General features: G+C 37.1%; 1 protein-coding gene across 2 annotated transcripts in view; it reads left to right on the top strand.

The window, feature by feature from the left end:
* LOC105489245 (mitochondrial adenyl nucleotide antiporter SLC25A24-like) overlaps nt 1-16,308 on the top strand; it is a 69,842-nt gene extending 53,534 nt beyond the window's left edge. For both annotated transcript variants that reach the window (XM_071068949.1, XM_071068919.1), the window contains 4 exons: nt 9,095-9,202; nt 11,575-11,742; nt 14,190-14,340; nt 15,429-16,308. In XM_071068949.1, the coding sequence (XP_070925050.1) occupies nt 9,095-9,202; nt 11,575-11,742; nt 14,190-14,340; nt 15,429-15,607 (606 nt within the window). In that variant the 3' untranslated portion in view covers nt 15,608-16,308. The remainder of the gene's footprint in view (nt 1-9,094; nt 9,203-11,574; nt 11,743-14,189; nt 14,341-15,428) is intronic.
* The last annotated feature ends 650 nt before the right edge of the window (nt 16,309-16,958 follow it).

Genomic DNA, 16,958 nt, shown 5'->3' with positions numbered 1-16,958 from the left:
TTAGGGATATTGGCCTTTTTTGTGTGTTATCTTTGTCTGGTTTGAAATCAGCCTGATGCTGTCCTCATAAAATAAATTTGGGAGTGTTCCCTGTTCTTCCACTTTTTGGAAGTGTTTGAGAAGGATTGGTATTAATTCTTTGAATGTTTGGTAGAAGCTGTCCATAAAGTCATCTGGCCCTTGGCTTTTCTTTGTTGGGAAGTTTTTGATTACTGATTCAATCTCCTTTTTTTAACTGGTGTGTTCAGGCTTTCTATTTCTTCTTTATTCAGTTTTGGTAGATTGTATTCTCCTAGGAATATATCAGTTTCTCTCAAGTTATTCAATCTGTTGGCATATAATTCTTATAATCCTTATCAGTCTCTTATAATCCTTATTTTTATAACATAATGCTCCTTTTTATTTCTATTTTTATTTTATTTTTATTGTTTTTTTTGAGACGAAGTCTCACTCTGTCTGCCAGACCGGAGTGCAAATGGCACCATTTCGGCTCACCTCTATCTCTGCCTCCTGAGTTCAAGTGATTCTCCTCCCTCAGCCTCCCGAGTAGCTGGGACTACAGGCTGGTGCTACCATGCCCAGCTAATTTTTTTTGTATTTTTAGTAGAGACAGGGTTTCACTGTGTTAGCCAGGATGGTCTCGATCTCTTGACCTCGTGATCCACCCACCTCGGCCTTCCAAAGTGCTGGGATTACAGGCATGAGCCACTGTGCCCAGCCACTATTTAATTTTTTTTTAGATGGAGTCTCGCTCTGTCTCCCAGGCTGGAGTGTGATACATGGTGTTGGCTCACTGCAACCTCCACCTCCCGAGTTCAAGCCCAATTCTCCTGCTTCAGCCTTCTGAGTAGCTGGGATTACAGGTGCCTGCCCCCATGCCTGGCTAATTTTTTGTATTTTTAATAGAGATGGGGTTTCACCATATTGGCCAGACTGGTCTTGAACTCCTGACCTCAGGTGATCTGCCCACCTTGGCCTCCCAAAGTGCTAGGATTACAGGTGTGAGCCACCAAGCCCAGCCTATTTATAATTTTGATTATTTAAGCCTTCTCTCTTTTTTTCCTTAGTCTAGCTATGGTTTTGTCAGTTTTGTTTATCTTCAAAAACAAACAAACAAAAAAACCAACAACTACAACAACAGCAACGCAGTTTTATTGATTTCTTTTATTGCCTTTCTGTTCTCTATTTAATTTATTTCTACTCTCTGATCTCTATGAGTTCCTTCTTTATGTTAATTTTGGGATTAGTTTGTTTTCCTTTTGCTAGTTTCTTCATATTAGGTTGCTTACTTTTAATCCAGGCATGTAAGCCTATAAAATTCCCTCTTAGTACTACTTTTGCTGCATCCTGTAAGGTTTGATATCTTGTAGTTTGTTTGTTTGTTTCAAGATATGTTTAAAATTCCCTTTTGGTTTCCTTTTAGAAACTGGGGTTTGGCTAGGCATGGTACTCGTGCCTATAATCCCAGCAGTTTGGGAGGCCGAGGTGGGCAGATCACCTGAGGTCAGGAACTCGAGATCAGCCTACCCAACATGACGAAACCCTGTCTCTACTAATAATACAAAAAATTAGCCGGGCGTGATGGTTGGCGCCTATAATCCCAGCTACTTGGGAGGCTGAGGCAGGAGAATTGCTTGAACCCTGGAGGCAGAGGTTGCAGTGAACCAAGATCGTGCCACTGCATTCCAGCCTGGGCTATAAGAGTGAAACTCCATCTCAAAAAAAAGAAAAAGAAAAAAAAAAAGAAATTGGAGTTTAAATTGGTTTTGAAACAACTTATTAGTTGTTCAAGAGTATGTTGATTAATATGCATTTATTTTTGTGAATTTTTTCATTTTCTTGTTGCTTATTATTTTCCAGTTTTGTTCCATTGTGGTCATAAAAGATACTTGGAATGACTTTAGTTTTCTTAAATATGTTAAGACTTGTTTTGTGACCTAACACATGGTCTGTACTGGAGAATGTTTCATGTATGCTTGAGAAGAATGAGTATTCTGCTGCTGCTGTTGGGTGGTAAGTTCTATATATGGTTGTTAGGTCCATTTGGTTTATTTGTTGGTTAAGTCACCTGTTTCTTTATTGACATTCTGTCTGGGAGTTCTATCCATGACTGAAAGTGGGGTATTAAAGTTCCCTACTATTATTGTGTTGCTATCTTTCCTTTCAGTTTTGTCAATATTTACCTTATATATTTAGGAATTCTGATGTTGGGTGCACATATATTTATATTTGTTATATCTTCCTGTTCAATCACTCCTTTTATCATTATATAATGTCATTATTTGTCTCTGGAGATGTCTGTTTTGTCTAAGTATAGCCGTGCATGCTTTCTTTTGGTTACTATTTGCATGAACTGTCTTTTTCTATCCCTTCACTTTCACCCCATATGTGTCTTTAAATATAAAGTGAGGTCATGCATGGTGGCTCACACCTGTAATCTCAGTGCTTTTGGAGACTGAGGCAGGAGGGTCACTTGAGGCTAAGAGTTCAAGACCATCCTGGACAACATAGTGAGACCCCCATCTCTACAAAAAGAAAAAAAAAATAGCCCTCCCTATAGTCCTAGCTACTCGGGAGGCTGAGGCAAGAGGATCATTTGAACCCAGGAGTTCGAGGCTGCGGTGAGCTATGATCATACCATTTCACTCCAGCCTGTATGACAGAGGAAGATGACCTTATCTCAAAAATAAGGAAAAAAAAAAAACCCAACATATGTATATATATAAAGTGGGTCTCTTGTATGCATTCAGCTACTGTATGTTTCTTGATTGGCGAGTTTAATGCATTTACCTTTAAAGTGATTATTAATAGGTAAACACTATTGCCATCTTATTAACTGTTTTCTGTCTGTTTTGCAGTTGTTTTCTTCTTCTCTTCCTGTCTTTCTTGGTTATTTTATGATTTTTTTGCAATGATTTGCTTTGATTCTTTTCACTTTATCTTTTGTGTATCAGAGTTTTTCTTTTGTGGTTACTTTGAGACTTGCATAAAATATTTGTAATTGTAATAATCTATTTTAAGTTGATACAACTTAACTTCAGTCACATACAAAAACTCTACACTTTACTTCCCTCTCTCATTTTGTATAATCAGAGTTTGATATTTTTTATATTGTGCATTCATTAACAACTTTTTTAATTTTTTAAAAGTTTTAATTTTTAATTTTTATTTTTGAACATTTACCTTCAGGGGCACATGTGCAGGTTTGTTACATCGGTAAATGTGTGTCATGGGGGCTTGTTGTGCAGATTATTTCATCACCCAGGTATTAATCCTAGTGTCCATTAGTTATTTTTTCTGATTCTCTCCCTCCTCCTACCTTCTACCTTCTAATAGGCCCCAGTGTATATGGTTCCCCTCTATGTTTCCATGTGTTCTCATCATTTAGATCCCACTTATAAGTGAGAACATGTAGCATTTGGTTTTCTGTTCCTGCATTAGTTTTCTAAGGATGATGTCCTCCACCTCCATCCATGTTCCTGCAAAGGACATGATCTCATTATTTTTTATGGCTACATATTATTCCGTGGTGTATATGTATATATATACCATTATAAAGAAATGTATACCATTTTCTTTATCCAGGCTATCATTGATGGGGATTTAGGCTGATTCCATGTATTTACTATTGTGAATAGTACTGCAATGAACATATGTGTGCACGTGTCTTCGTAATAGAATGATTTATATTCCCTTAGGTATATACCCAGTAATGGGATTGCTGGGTCAAATGACATTTCTATCTTTAGGTCTTTGAGGAATCACCACGATGTCCTCCACAATGCTTGAACTAATTTACACTCCCACCCACAGTGTATAAGTGTTCCTTTTTCTACATAATCTTGCCAGCATCTGTTATTTTTTGACTTTTTAATAATAGTCATTCTGACCGGTGTGAGATGGTATCTCGTTGTGTTTTCATCATTTCTCTAATGATTAATAATGTTGAGTTTTTTTTTTTATATGCTTGCTGGCCACATGTATATCTTCTTTTGAGAAGTATCTGTTCATGTCCTTTGCCCACTTTTTTTATAGGTTTTTTTTTTCCTTGTAAATTTGTTTAAGTTCCTTATAGATGCTGGATATTAGACCTTTGTCAGATATGTAGTTTGCAAAATTTTTTCCCTTTCTGTAGATTGTTTGTTTACTCTGTTGATAGTTTATTTTGCTAACAAATTTGTATATTTTAACTTTCATATTATACTTAAAGTAATTTGTGCATCCCCATTGCAATGTTACATTCATATATATTTGTCTATATGTTTACCTTTTCCAGTGAGATTTATTGTTATACGTGTTTTTGCATTGCTGTTTGGCATATTTTCTTTTCATTTTGAGGAATTCTCTTAAGCATTTCTGTACAACAGGTATAGTGTTGACAAACTCCCTCAGTTTTTGTTTGCCTGGGAAATATTTTATCTGTTTTTCATTTTAAAGTATAATTTTTCCAGGTATAGTATTATTGGTTGACAGAGTATTTCTTCTTTAGTGCTTTGACTATCATTCCACACTCTGCTGCTATACATCTTTTAGCTGAGAAATTAACTAATAGTTTTATAAGGGTCACCTTATATATGATGAGTCACTTTTCTTTTGCTGTTTTCAGAATTCTCTTTGTTTTTCACCTTGGAAATTTAATTTGATCATAAAGTGTCTTAATATAGTCCTATTTGGGTTGATCCTGTTTGGGGAATCTTTGAGTTTCGTGAACCTGGATGTCCATTTCCCTTTCAAGATTTGGCAAGTTTTCAGCTGTTTCTTCTTTAAATAAGCTCTCTACTCCCCTTTTATCTCTCTTCTCCTTCTGGAACTTCCATAATGCATATATTGATTTGCTTGACGGTGTCCCATAAATTCCATAGGATTTCTTTTTTCACTCTTTTTTCTTTTTTTCTCTTCTGGATAATTTCAAATGACCTGTCTTCAAGTTGACATATGTTTCACTAGCTTGCTGAACTTCTTTAAAACAATTACTTTGGGTTATTTGTCAGGCAATTTGTGTATCTCCATTTCTTTGGGTCCGGTTACTAGAAAATTATTATATTCTTTTGGTGATGAAAAGTTTCTGTGATATTTTCCTGTGTTCTTTGTAACTTTGTGTTTGCATTTAAACATTTGAAGGAAGAGTCACCTCTTCTAGGCTTTACAGACTGGATTTGGTGGGGGAAAACCATCACCTGCCGGTAGGTGTGAGGGTGTGGATGACTGCAGTGTGGCAGCTCTGGTTAAAGGGGAAGTAGAGTAGCATAGACTGCAGGTATCTCCATCAGCTTAGGTCCACATCAGCAAAGACTGCAGTGGTCCCTGGTGACCAAGGTTAAAGGTCTGCAGTGACAGTGAGGACTGATTAGGTCCTCTGTGGTGAAGGCTGTTGGCATGCCCTTCTCTTCTTTTCACTCACTGGGAGAAGTTGTGGTTGACAGGATCCCTCTTTGTACTAGGATCTGGGATACAGGGGTACTCATAGTGGTGGTGGTGCCATTGTCCAGGACACAAAGAGTGGCAGTGATGCCTAGATCTGGAGTGTAGAACACACATTCCAAACATTAACACACACTGTCTGTGTGTTATCGGAGCCTGAGGCACAAGTGTGTGTGGAGCAGTGGTGGTGCTAATGTTTAGAATGCAGGCATGAGTGGAACAGTTGCAGAGCTGGGGTCTGGGGGTATGTGTGTGGAGGTGCTGGATAGTACATGGCTCTGGCCTGGACGGGGCACAGTGGCAGCACTTTCTGGTTGTGGGGCACAGAAGTGTGTACTTCAGGCAGCTGTCAGCTGAGGCCAGCACTGGCAAAGACTGTGGTAGTCCTTGGCGGTGAAGGCTGCTGGGGTCTTTCTACTCATGTGTCCTCTCACCAGAGGGCAGTTATGACCTAGGAGATCTCTCTTGGTGCAGATCTGGACTGGACTGAGAGCTAGGGTGACACAACTAAAATGCTTCCTGTGTTTTCCTTTGTGATCAGTCTCAGTTTTGTGTTCCATTGGGTTGTTGCTGCTCCTTCTTTGTACTCTGGAGCTCTCTCAAAGCTATTTTCATCAGTAGGTAGTTGTTTAAACATTGTTTTTGTGGGGGACTAATGTTGAGACCTTTTAGTCCACCATCTTGCTAAACATCCAGAAATCTATTATTTCTTATCTTGTAATCAGTATTGCTGGCCAGTCATCTTTTGCCTGGACTACTGCCATGGATTCCCAACTGGTATCATCATATCTCCAATCCATTTTTCACACTGCTACCAGAGTAGTCCCTTAAAAAGATAAATCTGGTTATGTCATCTCTCTACCTTAAAACCCTCCAGTGGTCACTCACTTCTCTTAATTGCAACATCTAAAATCCTTATTTTGACTAGCAAGGTGCAAAATGACTTGGCCTCTTGCCCTCTTCTTCACTTTCATTATTCTTTGCAGCCAAACTGGCTTTTTATTTTTCCACTTATTCTAGTACACCATGCTTCTTTTTATTTCAGGTACTTCTCATATGCTGTTTCCTCTACCCAACAGGAGGGAATTACAACCAATACTATTGTTAACTGTTCTCAAAGCTATACTTGATATTTGTTATCTCATTTGGCCAGTACTTTGGCTAGGTTTTTGTTTGGTGGGTAACATGAGCTTTTATCCCTGAGGAATCTGAACTTTTAGTTGCTTTGTTCTTCTCTCTTTTTGTTTGCTATCATTCCCCCATTCACTGTTACTACTATGCAGTAAAATACCATATATATAAGTGCTCACCTGTGTATCCTTGGGCTTTACCATATCAATGAAAGGTGACATGATTTTTACCTGCCAGCATCTAAGATCTATTTGCCTAGGGTCTTCCTCTGGCCTCTGGAGCCTGTTCTGTTTCTGGAAATGGCAGGCTGGAAATGATAAGGAATTAAGGCCCCTGGGAGCAGCCTTCACTAATAAGTGATGGACATTAGTAGATAAATACCCTAATGCCCTTGTTCATTTGGGTAGGATAATTCTGAAGTCTATGCTCTACATTATTTCCCAGAAGTTCTTAATAAGATTAAGCCCCAGTTGCATATCATGGCAGCTTGCTTAATAACACATACTTTATCAGCTTTCGCTATTCCCTTTCTCACATCCTCAGTCCCCTACCAGTATGTTCTAGCATCACCTCCAATGCCTTGTCTCAGGGTTGTGAAGCAGGTTCACTGTGCATTGGTTACTCTTCCACTTGCATGGTTCTGGTGAGATAGAACACTCGCACAATAAGTTAAGTGAAGGAACTTTATTACTCATAGATAGGCAGCAAGGGCCAATAGTAGCCTAGAATTCATGGCAAGCCAGTCCCCCAAAGCTCAGGAAGGCCATCCAGGGTGGATGGAGTCTTGTCTACATGTGTCCCATGTTACACTGCAGATGAGGGACTCTGAAAGGCACTCAGCTCTGGGTTTCATACTCAGGGGCAACTTGGCATGTGGGCTACTGCTGTAGGATATCCTGTTTTAGGATGCTTGGCGACTGAGCCCAGGCTAATCTGGCCAGTTTCCCCATCTCAGGATGTTGCATTTCCAGCACATTCTACAGTTATTCTTGAGAACTACAAGCAAGAAAGGAAAGAGCTTGGTTGTCAGGGTCATCAAAGGACTTGTCCTGCAAGAGTCTATTAGTATTATGTCTGTTATAATGATCTGTGATCAGTGATCTTTGAGATTATTATAGCAACATCTGATTTTTGCAGATAGTCAAGCTCTTTAGCATAATCGTATTTTCTTCTCTTGGGATACAGAAGCAGGTGACTTTCAAATATGAAGTGCCATGTTTCTTGACTCTCAACCCAGGCAAAGAAAGCTCCCTTAGCAGAGCTCTATTCCTCCCATTTCTGCTTGTAAAGTGGCTTTGGAGAAGGCCTTGCAGCATAAATTAGAGCAGTGCTTAAGCATTGTCTCATAGATCTTCCTTAAAGCAGCAAGGAGCAAACAACACCAACCAACATTCTGAGATTTTACAAGGAGTTTTCCTAGAACTTCAGGCTCAAAAAGCACATAGTCTACCTTTAAAGTTATCACAGGAGGCAGTTCAGTCAAGCATTTCCGTAAAGCATCAAAAAGGTCATCACCTTCTTAGCCTGTAATATCTGTGTCCTGTCCTAACAATAAAGCAAGTGCCACATATTTTAGGTTTTAGTTATGGCAGCACCCTATATCCAGGAACAAATTTCTATACTTGTTAGGGTTTATTTTAAGCTATTGTAACAAAGAGATTCCAAAATACAGTAACTTAAATAAGATAGAGGCAAGTGGCCCAGTGTTAACAGTACAGCTCTGCCAACTTCAATACAATTGTCTTCAAAGGTTGTACCTGTCTTTGCCGTTTCCCATGTAGAAGTAAGACAAGTGTCTTTAAGGTGATGTCTCAGAGTTTGTGTGTGCAACTTCCCCTCATAGCTCATTGGCCAAAATTAGACACTTAGCCATATATATCTAGCTATATAATGAATATATATGTAATGAGTACCAGATATAGTATTCATTATACAGAATGTGCTTACTAGAGCTATCTTGGATTCTAAATGGTTTTCTAGTTTTAATCTCCATGAAAATTGACTTTAGTTCCTGTGAAGCCTGATCTATAGGGTTAGATTTACATTTTCTTTTTTTTTCCACATGTGTTCTTGTGGTATACTAGCTATTACTCAGGCTAAGGCATAAAATCCTTCTCGTAAAAATAAAAAAAAAAAGCCTCTCACATTAAGTTACTATTCCTGACTATCCAGTAACCAAACAATATTGAATGCCTTGTATATGTAAAGTGTGGTGCTGAAAAGAGATAAAAGATATGATTTCTGTCTCCTTTGTGTCATTTATATGCCTCTTATGAAATAGCACATTCATATATATGCATAAAGTGATTTAATATTGTCAACTTATTCTGCAAAAAAGGAAAAGAGAGACTAAATGAAAGGGCTTTACTTATTATCTTAGATAATCAATTGCATAAAAATGAAAGGAATTCTAGGTTGTACTAATATTGGGTATCTAGTATACTTTTAAATATAATTTTATACTACTAATTAATATTATAAATATAGAAACAATATATATCTTGTTTCACTAACATTATACATTTCAATATTTTTTATGCAGTATAAGAAATTGCTTAGTTTTGATGGTGTTCATTTAGGAATTATTGAAAGATTTATATCTGGCTCATTGGCTGGTGTAACTGCCCAGACCTGTATTTACCCCATGGAGGTATGTATTATAAAATCCTAACTAAAGTCATACTTTTAATGCAAATTATAACTTTTTATAAATGAATCTCAGATAAGTATTTTGTACAATAAGCAGCTTTATAGGTATAGGATTAAAATCTCATATCAAGAGTGAGTTGGTGGTCAAGCACAGTAGCTCATGCCTGTAATCCTGGCACTTTGGGAGGCCAAAGTGGGAGGATCACCTGATTCAGGAGTTTGAGACCAGCCTGGGAAACATGGTGAAACCCCATCTCTACTAAAAATACAAAAATTAGCCAGGCATGGTGGTGCATGTCTGTAAAAAAAAAAAAAAAAAAGTCAGTTAGCCTCAATGGATTTTGTTGTTGTTGTTTAGGACAAAGGTATTATTGTGTATGAACCAAGAAGATAAACAATTTTGTTGATCAATTGATTGAGAGAATCACATATTCATTCATTGGGTAAATTTGTATTGTATACCTACTAAGTTTAAGGTATTTTGCTAGGTGCTATGCAGGGTCCAGAGAAGAGTCATACAGGGATTTTTGGCCATGTAGCTTGTAGTCTAGAAGGGGAAATAAAATATGCACATCAATAATAATAATCTAAAATAAGAATTATAAATTATAGAAAGATCAATATAAAGTGCTATGGAAATTGAGAAGGGGAGAAATTATTTCAAGCTAGGGATTTCATGAAAGACATGAATAAAGACTGGGTGTGGTGGCTCTTGCCTCTAATCCCAGCACTTTGTGAGCACTTTGTGGACTATGTGAGCCCAGGAGTGCGAGACCAGCCTGGGCAATATGGTGAAACCTCATCTCTGCAAAAAATACAAAAATTAGCCAGGTGTGATGGAGTGTGTTTGTAGCACCAGCTACTCGGGAGGCTGAAGTGGGAGGATCACTCCTCTATCAGGAGGTGAAGGTTGCGGTGAACCATGATTACACCATTGCACTCCAGCCTGGGCAACACAGCGAAAGAGACTAGAAAGATGAGAAGACCAGATGCAAGATATTGCCATCATTCAGGGAACTGATAATGAGAGTTCAAATTATGATAGTGACTAGGGGAAATTAACTCATGATAGAGCTGTCCTGAGAACTGTCAACTCGAAAAGTGGAAAGCAGGGGAAGGAAGAGGGCGAAGTTCTATTTGGGTCCTGTGTCTGAGTGTTTAGGAGAGTTGCATCGGAGGTACATCTTGAAAACAGGTAGAGAACGGGAGGAAGTGAACCAGACTCAAGAGAGGTGATGAGTTCAGATTTACACATATTTAAATTGAGCTGTTGATGGGACCACCAAGTTATGATTTTCAGTAGGCCGTTGCAAATGTGAAACTGAGACTTAAGATTTCAGGTGTTGGTGTGTTACCTGAGAGAGCTGTTATTTGAGGCCAGGAGATTGCCTCTGAAAAAAGTAATGATTTTAAAAATGCTGAGAAGAAGACTTTTGAGAAGGCCTTAATTTAGGGAGTGAGAGGAGAAAACCATGCCAGTGAAGCAGACAGAAAAGATTTACTTGGGTAAGAGGAGAGTGCACTGCCCTGGAGAGGAGTTTTAAAAATGGGACTATCTAAAGTGTCTAGTTCCGCAGAGAAGTCCATAAAACAAAAGGCTTCCTACTGACCGCTCAGAGGCAGCCCCATCAAAATACACAGTTTTGTCAATCAAGACAAAGTTTATACTTAAAAAAAATTTAACTTTTGTTTTAGATACAAAGGGTACATGTCTTGACTGTTTTAGAGAGCCATTTCTCCAAGCATGTATAAAGTACCTTTGAATTAATGGAATTAAGATGACGAGGAGTGAGACTCTATCAGGAGAATTAAATTGTGTGTAGGAATATTGATCATATACAGCCTACCAGGGCCTACTATTATCCTTATAGCTTCTGGGATTTCAATTCTTTATGAGCATAGAATGAGCCCAAGTCATATAAAATTGCAGTTTATGGGCCTCACTGTTACAATAGTTACCAGAGTATGTACTTTAAGCATATGTAGAATGTTTTATTCACGCTGGTTCTTTAGTTTAACATGACCATATATGTTTTCCCTTGAAATTTGGCTTTCTTTATTCTGAAGCAATAATGAATTTATTTCAGAACATGTTGCCTTTCAGCACATTAAAGGAATTTGCATGGATATATCACTCAAAGGCACCGGGATTGATTTTATTTTCCTGCTTGAATAATTTTAAAATATCTCTGTACTGTATCAGTTGTTCATAAGTAAGAGCCAGTTATTGAGAAGTTACAATCATGTTTATGATTGCTTTCTTTTATGATTTCTCTGATTTATAAACATCATGAGATAATGCAAATCCCTGGATTGCTAGATAAGATGGGTGAATCTGATCAATATATCTTTATTATATTCTTTTACATTTAGGTACTAAAGACCAGACTGGCTATAGGTAAAACTGGAGAGTATTCAGGGATTATTGATTGTGGCAAGAAGCTTCTAAAACAAGAAGGTGTCAGATCATTTTTCAAAGGTTATACTCCTAACTTGCTAGGCATTGTACCTTATGCAGGCATAGATCTTGCTGTTTATGAGGTGAGTTTATTCTCATAATATGACGTTATATGTTAGATTTGAAAATATGGCACAACAAGTTTTATTGTAGAAATATGGTTATAAATGACTTTTCATTAAAACAGCTTCTGACCAAGAGAGAATTGAATGGTTTTATCTTATTTTTCATTTTATATGTTACATATCTGGTATTCCAGTAATACTTTTATTTGGTGTTTTTTGTGAATCAATTTTTGGTAATAATAATTTTAAGTTCTGATAAAACAGTGATTCTCAATCCTGGATGCATATCAGAATCACCTACATATGGATCTTTAAAAAATATGTTTTTTGTTTTTTGTTTTTTTTTTTTTTTGAGATGGAGTCTTGCTCTGTCACCCAGGCTGGAGTGCAGTGGCGTGATCTCGGCTCACTGCAAGCTCTGCCTCCCAGGTTCACCCCATTCTCCTGTCTCAGCCTCCCGAGTAGCTGGGACTACAGGTGCCCGCCACCTTGCCCAGCTAATTTTTTGCATTTTTAGTAGAGACGGGGTTTCACTGTGTTAGCCAGGATGGTCTTGATCTCCTGACCTTGTGATCCACCCGCCTTGGCCTCCTGAAGTGCTGGGATTACAGGCGTGAGCCACCGTGCCTGGCCAAAAAAATAGGATTCTTGGGCCACATCCTGAGATATTCTCATTTAATTATCCCGAGGAGACCGAGTGCGGTGGCTCAGGCATGTAATTCCAGCACTTCGGGAGGTTGAGGGGGTTGGATCCCTTGAGCCCAGGAGTTTGAGATCAGCCTTGGTAACACAGTGAAATCCCATCTTGACCAAAAATACAAAAATTGGCCAGTCTCATAACTTGGTCTCAAAATAAATAAATAGATTTAAAAATTTTTAAAAATTATCCTGAGGAGAGGCCTAGGATTCAGGTTTTTTAACTGCCCGGAAAAATCTGTTGTATAAGTAAGATTGTGAAAGTTGAGATATCATCACACAGTTGTAAAAATGAGAATGGAGGACAGGAGTAATTGCGGCCTGAGGAAGAAAGGCAGGATGGAGATAGGACAAAAAAGCTGATAGTGTAATGCATAGGCAAGATGCCAGCTTACTCCCCTTTCAGCTGATCATTTTATTTCTATGGCCATACATCTGTTTCAGGAAGCGCATCTTAGCAGTATATATACCATTTTGTCATAAGAACCAGGTGAAGGTGTGTGATTAGAGAATAAATTCATTCTCAACACAGGAAGGGCAGTTCTCTAGATATAAGCCCAGTGGTATTTTTGGCAAGTGGTGTCATCATCATGTGAAAGACAGATAACTTCCTTTAGCACTTTTAAAAGTACACTTATATTTTTGTAGGTGTTTAAAGTATTGAATATTACAGCATGCATTTATTTTCCTTTTTGTTTTCTTGCATCTATGATCCTATTACAATAAATTTGTTGCTGCTGTTTGTGTTGGGCTGTCGTCATTCTTTGATTTCTGTGGTTCAGTATCTTCTGCTTTACACATTTGCCAGATGCCATTACACATTTCTCTTTGTATTGTTACATGACTGTAGTAAGTGCATACTGAGTAAAAACATTTCAAAATTTATTTTTTCAAAAGCATCAAATTACACATTTTGTAGTAATCACTGCAGTGCATAATGGTAAAGTTGCTGTCCTTTAATAAATGAACAGTTCTGGAAGCACTTACTGATGTTTTAAACTCAATATTTCTTAATTTCTTACAGTCACTTTTATTCAACGAAAAGAAAATAGGGACAGAGGACTCTTAAAAGTTGAGAAAATGTGATTTTGTTAACCTAGAGTGGATTGTGCAGTCTTCCTCTCTACAATAGTCTGTTGATCCCTGTGAGAATCTCCAGGTTTTTGTTTGAATATAATTACAAACCAAAGAACAAGCAAAGCAAACAAACAAACAAAAAAACACCAAAACCCAAAACAAAACATAGGGGAACTCAAACTGAGGCAGTATGAATATGTTGGTTTGAAAACATTAGTGCAACCTGTCCCTGATAAGACTACAGGGATAGAGGCCGGGTGCGGTGGCTCACGCCTGTAATCCCAGCACTTTGGGAGGCCGAGGAAGGCGGATCACAAGGTCAGGAGATAGAGACCATCCTGGCTAACACGGTGAAACCCCGTCTCTACTAAAAATACAACAAATTTAGCCAGGTGTGGTGGCGGGCGCCTATAGTCCCAGCTACTCAGGAGGCTGAGGCAGGAGAAAGGCATGAACCCGGGAGGCAGAGCTCACAATGAGGTGAGATTGCACCACTGCACTCCAGCACTCCAGCCTGGGGGACAGAGCAAGACTCTGTCTCAAAAAAAAAAAAAAAAAAAAAAAAAAAGACTACAGAGATAGCCCCCACCTTACTAAAACTTTATTCCACTTAGAGTTGCATAGTAGTAAGTTTTGTTTTCTATTGCATAGTAGTTGTGCAGTAATATATTTACTACTCTCTTCTCTGCCAGATTTTGAAGAATTATTGGCTAGAAAATTATTCAGGAAACTCTGTGAATCCTGGGATAATGATTTTGGTGGGATGTAGTACGTTGTCTAATACTTGCGGTCAGTTAGCCAGTTTCCCTGTGAACCTTATTAGAACTCACATGCAGGCTTCAGGTGAGTTTCTTTTCTTTAATGAATGAATAATAAGTTTAAAATTATGTTTTAAATGAGTATAAATTAATGACTTCAAAAATAAAACTGTAGAACTGATAAGCAAGAATCCCGAATTTATTATTTTACTGACTTTAGTCAGCTTTAGCTTTTTGTGCTTTTTAGATTTTATTTCCTCTCAAAGTATTGTTTGGAACTCTCCGCATTTTCTTCAGTTACTAATGATCTCTTTAAGGAGTTTACAATTAGAAAGTACCATGCAGAACAATAGAAAAGATTATGCTTTTTTTCAAATAAACAGTTATTCCATATGATCATGTAATTTTACCTTAGTTCCACTATTATCATCATATTCTGCAACTGGAACTTAATACATTTGTGGAATGGAACTCAATTTTTTTTTTCCAATTTACTTAAGGAAGAGATATTAAGAAAAGGGAGGATATCTGTATTGTTTGTCTCAGTAAAATGTTAGGAATTTAGTTTTTAAGAAAATATCTTTATCACTTTTCAAGAAGGAAAAAAAACCCCACACAATCCTATTGTTATCTTCTTGACTAAACTGTTTATAGTTCATGTGTTAAGTGATATTCTTTAACATTCTCTTTCTTCTTGTCTTTTTAGTTAGATTTTTGGTTTTGATTTATATTCTCCAGGTGGAATATCTCTCCATCCATCCCATCGCCCATCCTTTCCTCTCTCTATTTGTGTCAGATCCAATTCCAAATACTCCTTTGAGGTCCCTTATGAAAGACTTTCAAGTGTTGTTTAATAAAATTTTCTGTGATGATGGAAATATTTTATATTTGTGCTATTCAGTATGATAGTCACTATTCCCAAGTGAATACTTGGGATTGTTGCCAGCGCAACTGAGGCAATGAATTCTTAGTTTTATTTAATTTTAATTAATTTAAATATAAATAGCCACATGTATCCATTGGGTACCATATTGAACAGCACAAGACATTCTACAGGTAGGGAGAGAGGTATATTCTGAAGTAATTTCAATCTCTGTAAATTCTCATTTGTCATTGGATTTTCTTTATAAATATTAAATATTGAATTATGCTTTTTTTTTTTCCAATTTATAGCCCTAGTGGAAAAAGGAAAAACAACTTCTATGATTCGGCTCATTCAAGAAATATATACCAAAGAAGGAAAACTGGGATTTTACAGGGGTTTCACCCCAAACATCATAAAGGTGCTTCCTGCAGTAGGCATTGGCTGTGTGGCCTATGAAAAAGTGAAGTCACTTTTTGGATTAACCTAGAAGTGATATATCAAATTGTTGTCATTGCCGTAATCACTTAATTGTAAGATAATACCTGGATTATAAAGAGATGTTATCTTGTCCTAAGAGGAAAGAAATGTCAGATAATTGTTAAAATATTTTTTCATTATTACAAAATATATAAATTAAATAATAATTTTTATAAAGTTCTCTAATAATTTAAAATCTTTAATAGCCAAAAAATACATTTTCTACTACTCTCCCTTGAATCCTAACTTAAAATTTGTTCTTGATTTGATTTGAATACACCATAGAGTAACATAAAACATTTGGTCAGCAATAGGAGTTTATCTTTGAAAACGTTTTTATATTTGAAAACTTATTTTAAAAAAGCTGAGCTTGAAAAAGCTTTATACACTAAAAGAAAAATCAGTGCATTTAAAATTGATGTTATAGCAAATAATTCGGAGTCTGTTTCTTTTACTTAAGCAAAATGGAAAATTAGTTTCTAATTCCTTCTATCACATTTTAGATGGAATAATGATAACATCTTTCTTACATCTCTGGGCGTTTTTATTTGTAAATGTGAATACTGTTGGTTCATTTTGATTCTTGATATTGTCAGCTTATATAAGGAAGTTGGCATTGATAACAAATCCAACACTGGACAAATTTTATTTATCTTCTGGTTGAAAACATTCGAGTGGAAGAATTTTATATATTAAAACCATTATCTCATAGTTGTTGAAGCAATTCTTACTTCAACTTAAGAGTTGATTAAGTCAACCCTTTGATACCCTAAATATCTTCTCTTCACTTTTATTTAAAAAAATTATATTCTTTCCTGGGATTAAATAATTGTGTGGAGAGATGGTGGTAATGGGTTGATTGGACACTAACAGGCCTCAAATGAAGACGCCTGGCTCAACCGACTGAAGTCCAGGCTTTGATTTTTAGCCTTGATGGTCCAAAAGTTTGACCTTATTAATTTCCTTAAAATGATCAGTTTTTTGGTGCTAGATTAACAAAAATTGCTCACAGGATTGAGATATAGATCACAAAGCAAACCCATTAAAATTCACAGTGGTGCTTAATACTTTCCATTAACCAGAGAACTTTCGTCCCTTCTCCAAGGCACACTGTTTCCTAGTGTCAAACTACCTTGGAAACCAAATAGTTACTAGGAAGAGTGATGTGGAATTAGAACAAAGAGAAGAAGATACTTTTGAGGAATATTTTACTTAGGCCCATCCCAGTTAAGGTGGGAAGAGTTGGGAAACTTGCATACAAGGGGAGAGGAGCTGAGAACTAAAGTAGGAGAGTGGAAAGAATTGTGAAACTTGAGCTAAATTAAGCCACAGATCAACAGAAGAGAGAAAGGCAAATCTCA

Source organism: Macaca nemestrina, chromosome 1 (genome assembly GCF_043159975.1).
Source record: "Macaca nemestrina isolate mMacNem1 chromosome 1, mMacNem.hap1, whole genome shotgun sequence".
In the NCBI taxonomy this organism is placed as follows: Eukaryota; Metazoa; Chordata; class Mammalia; order Primates; family Cercopithecidae; genus Macaca; species Macaca nemestrina.
This window is presented reverse-complemented; position numbering and strand designations above follow the sequence as displayed.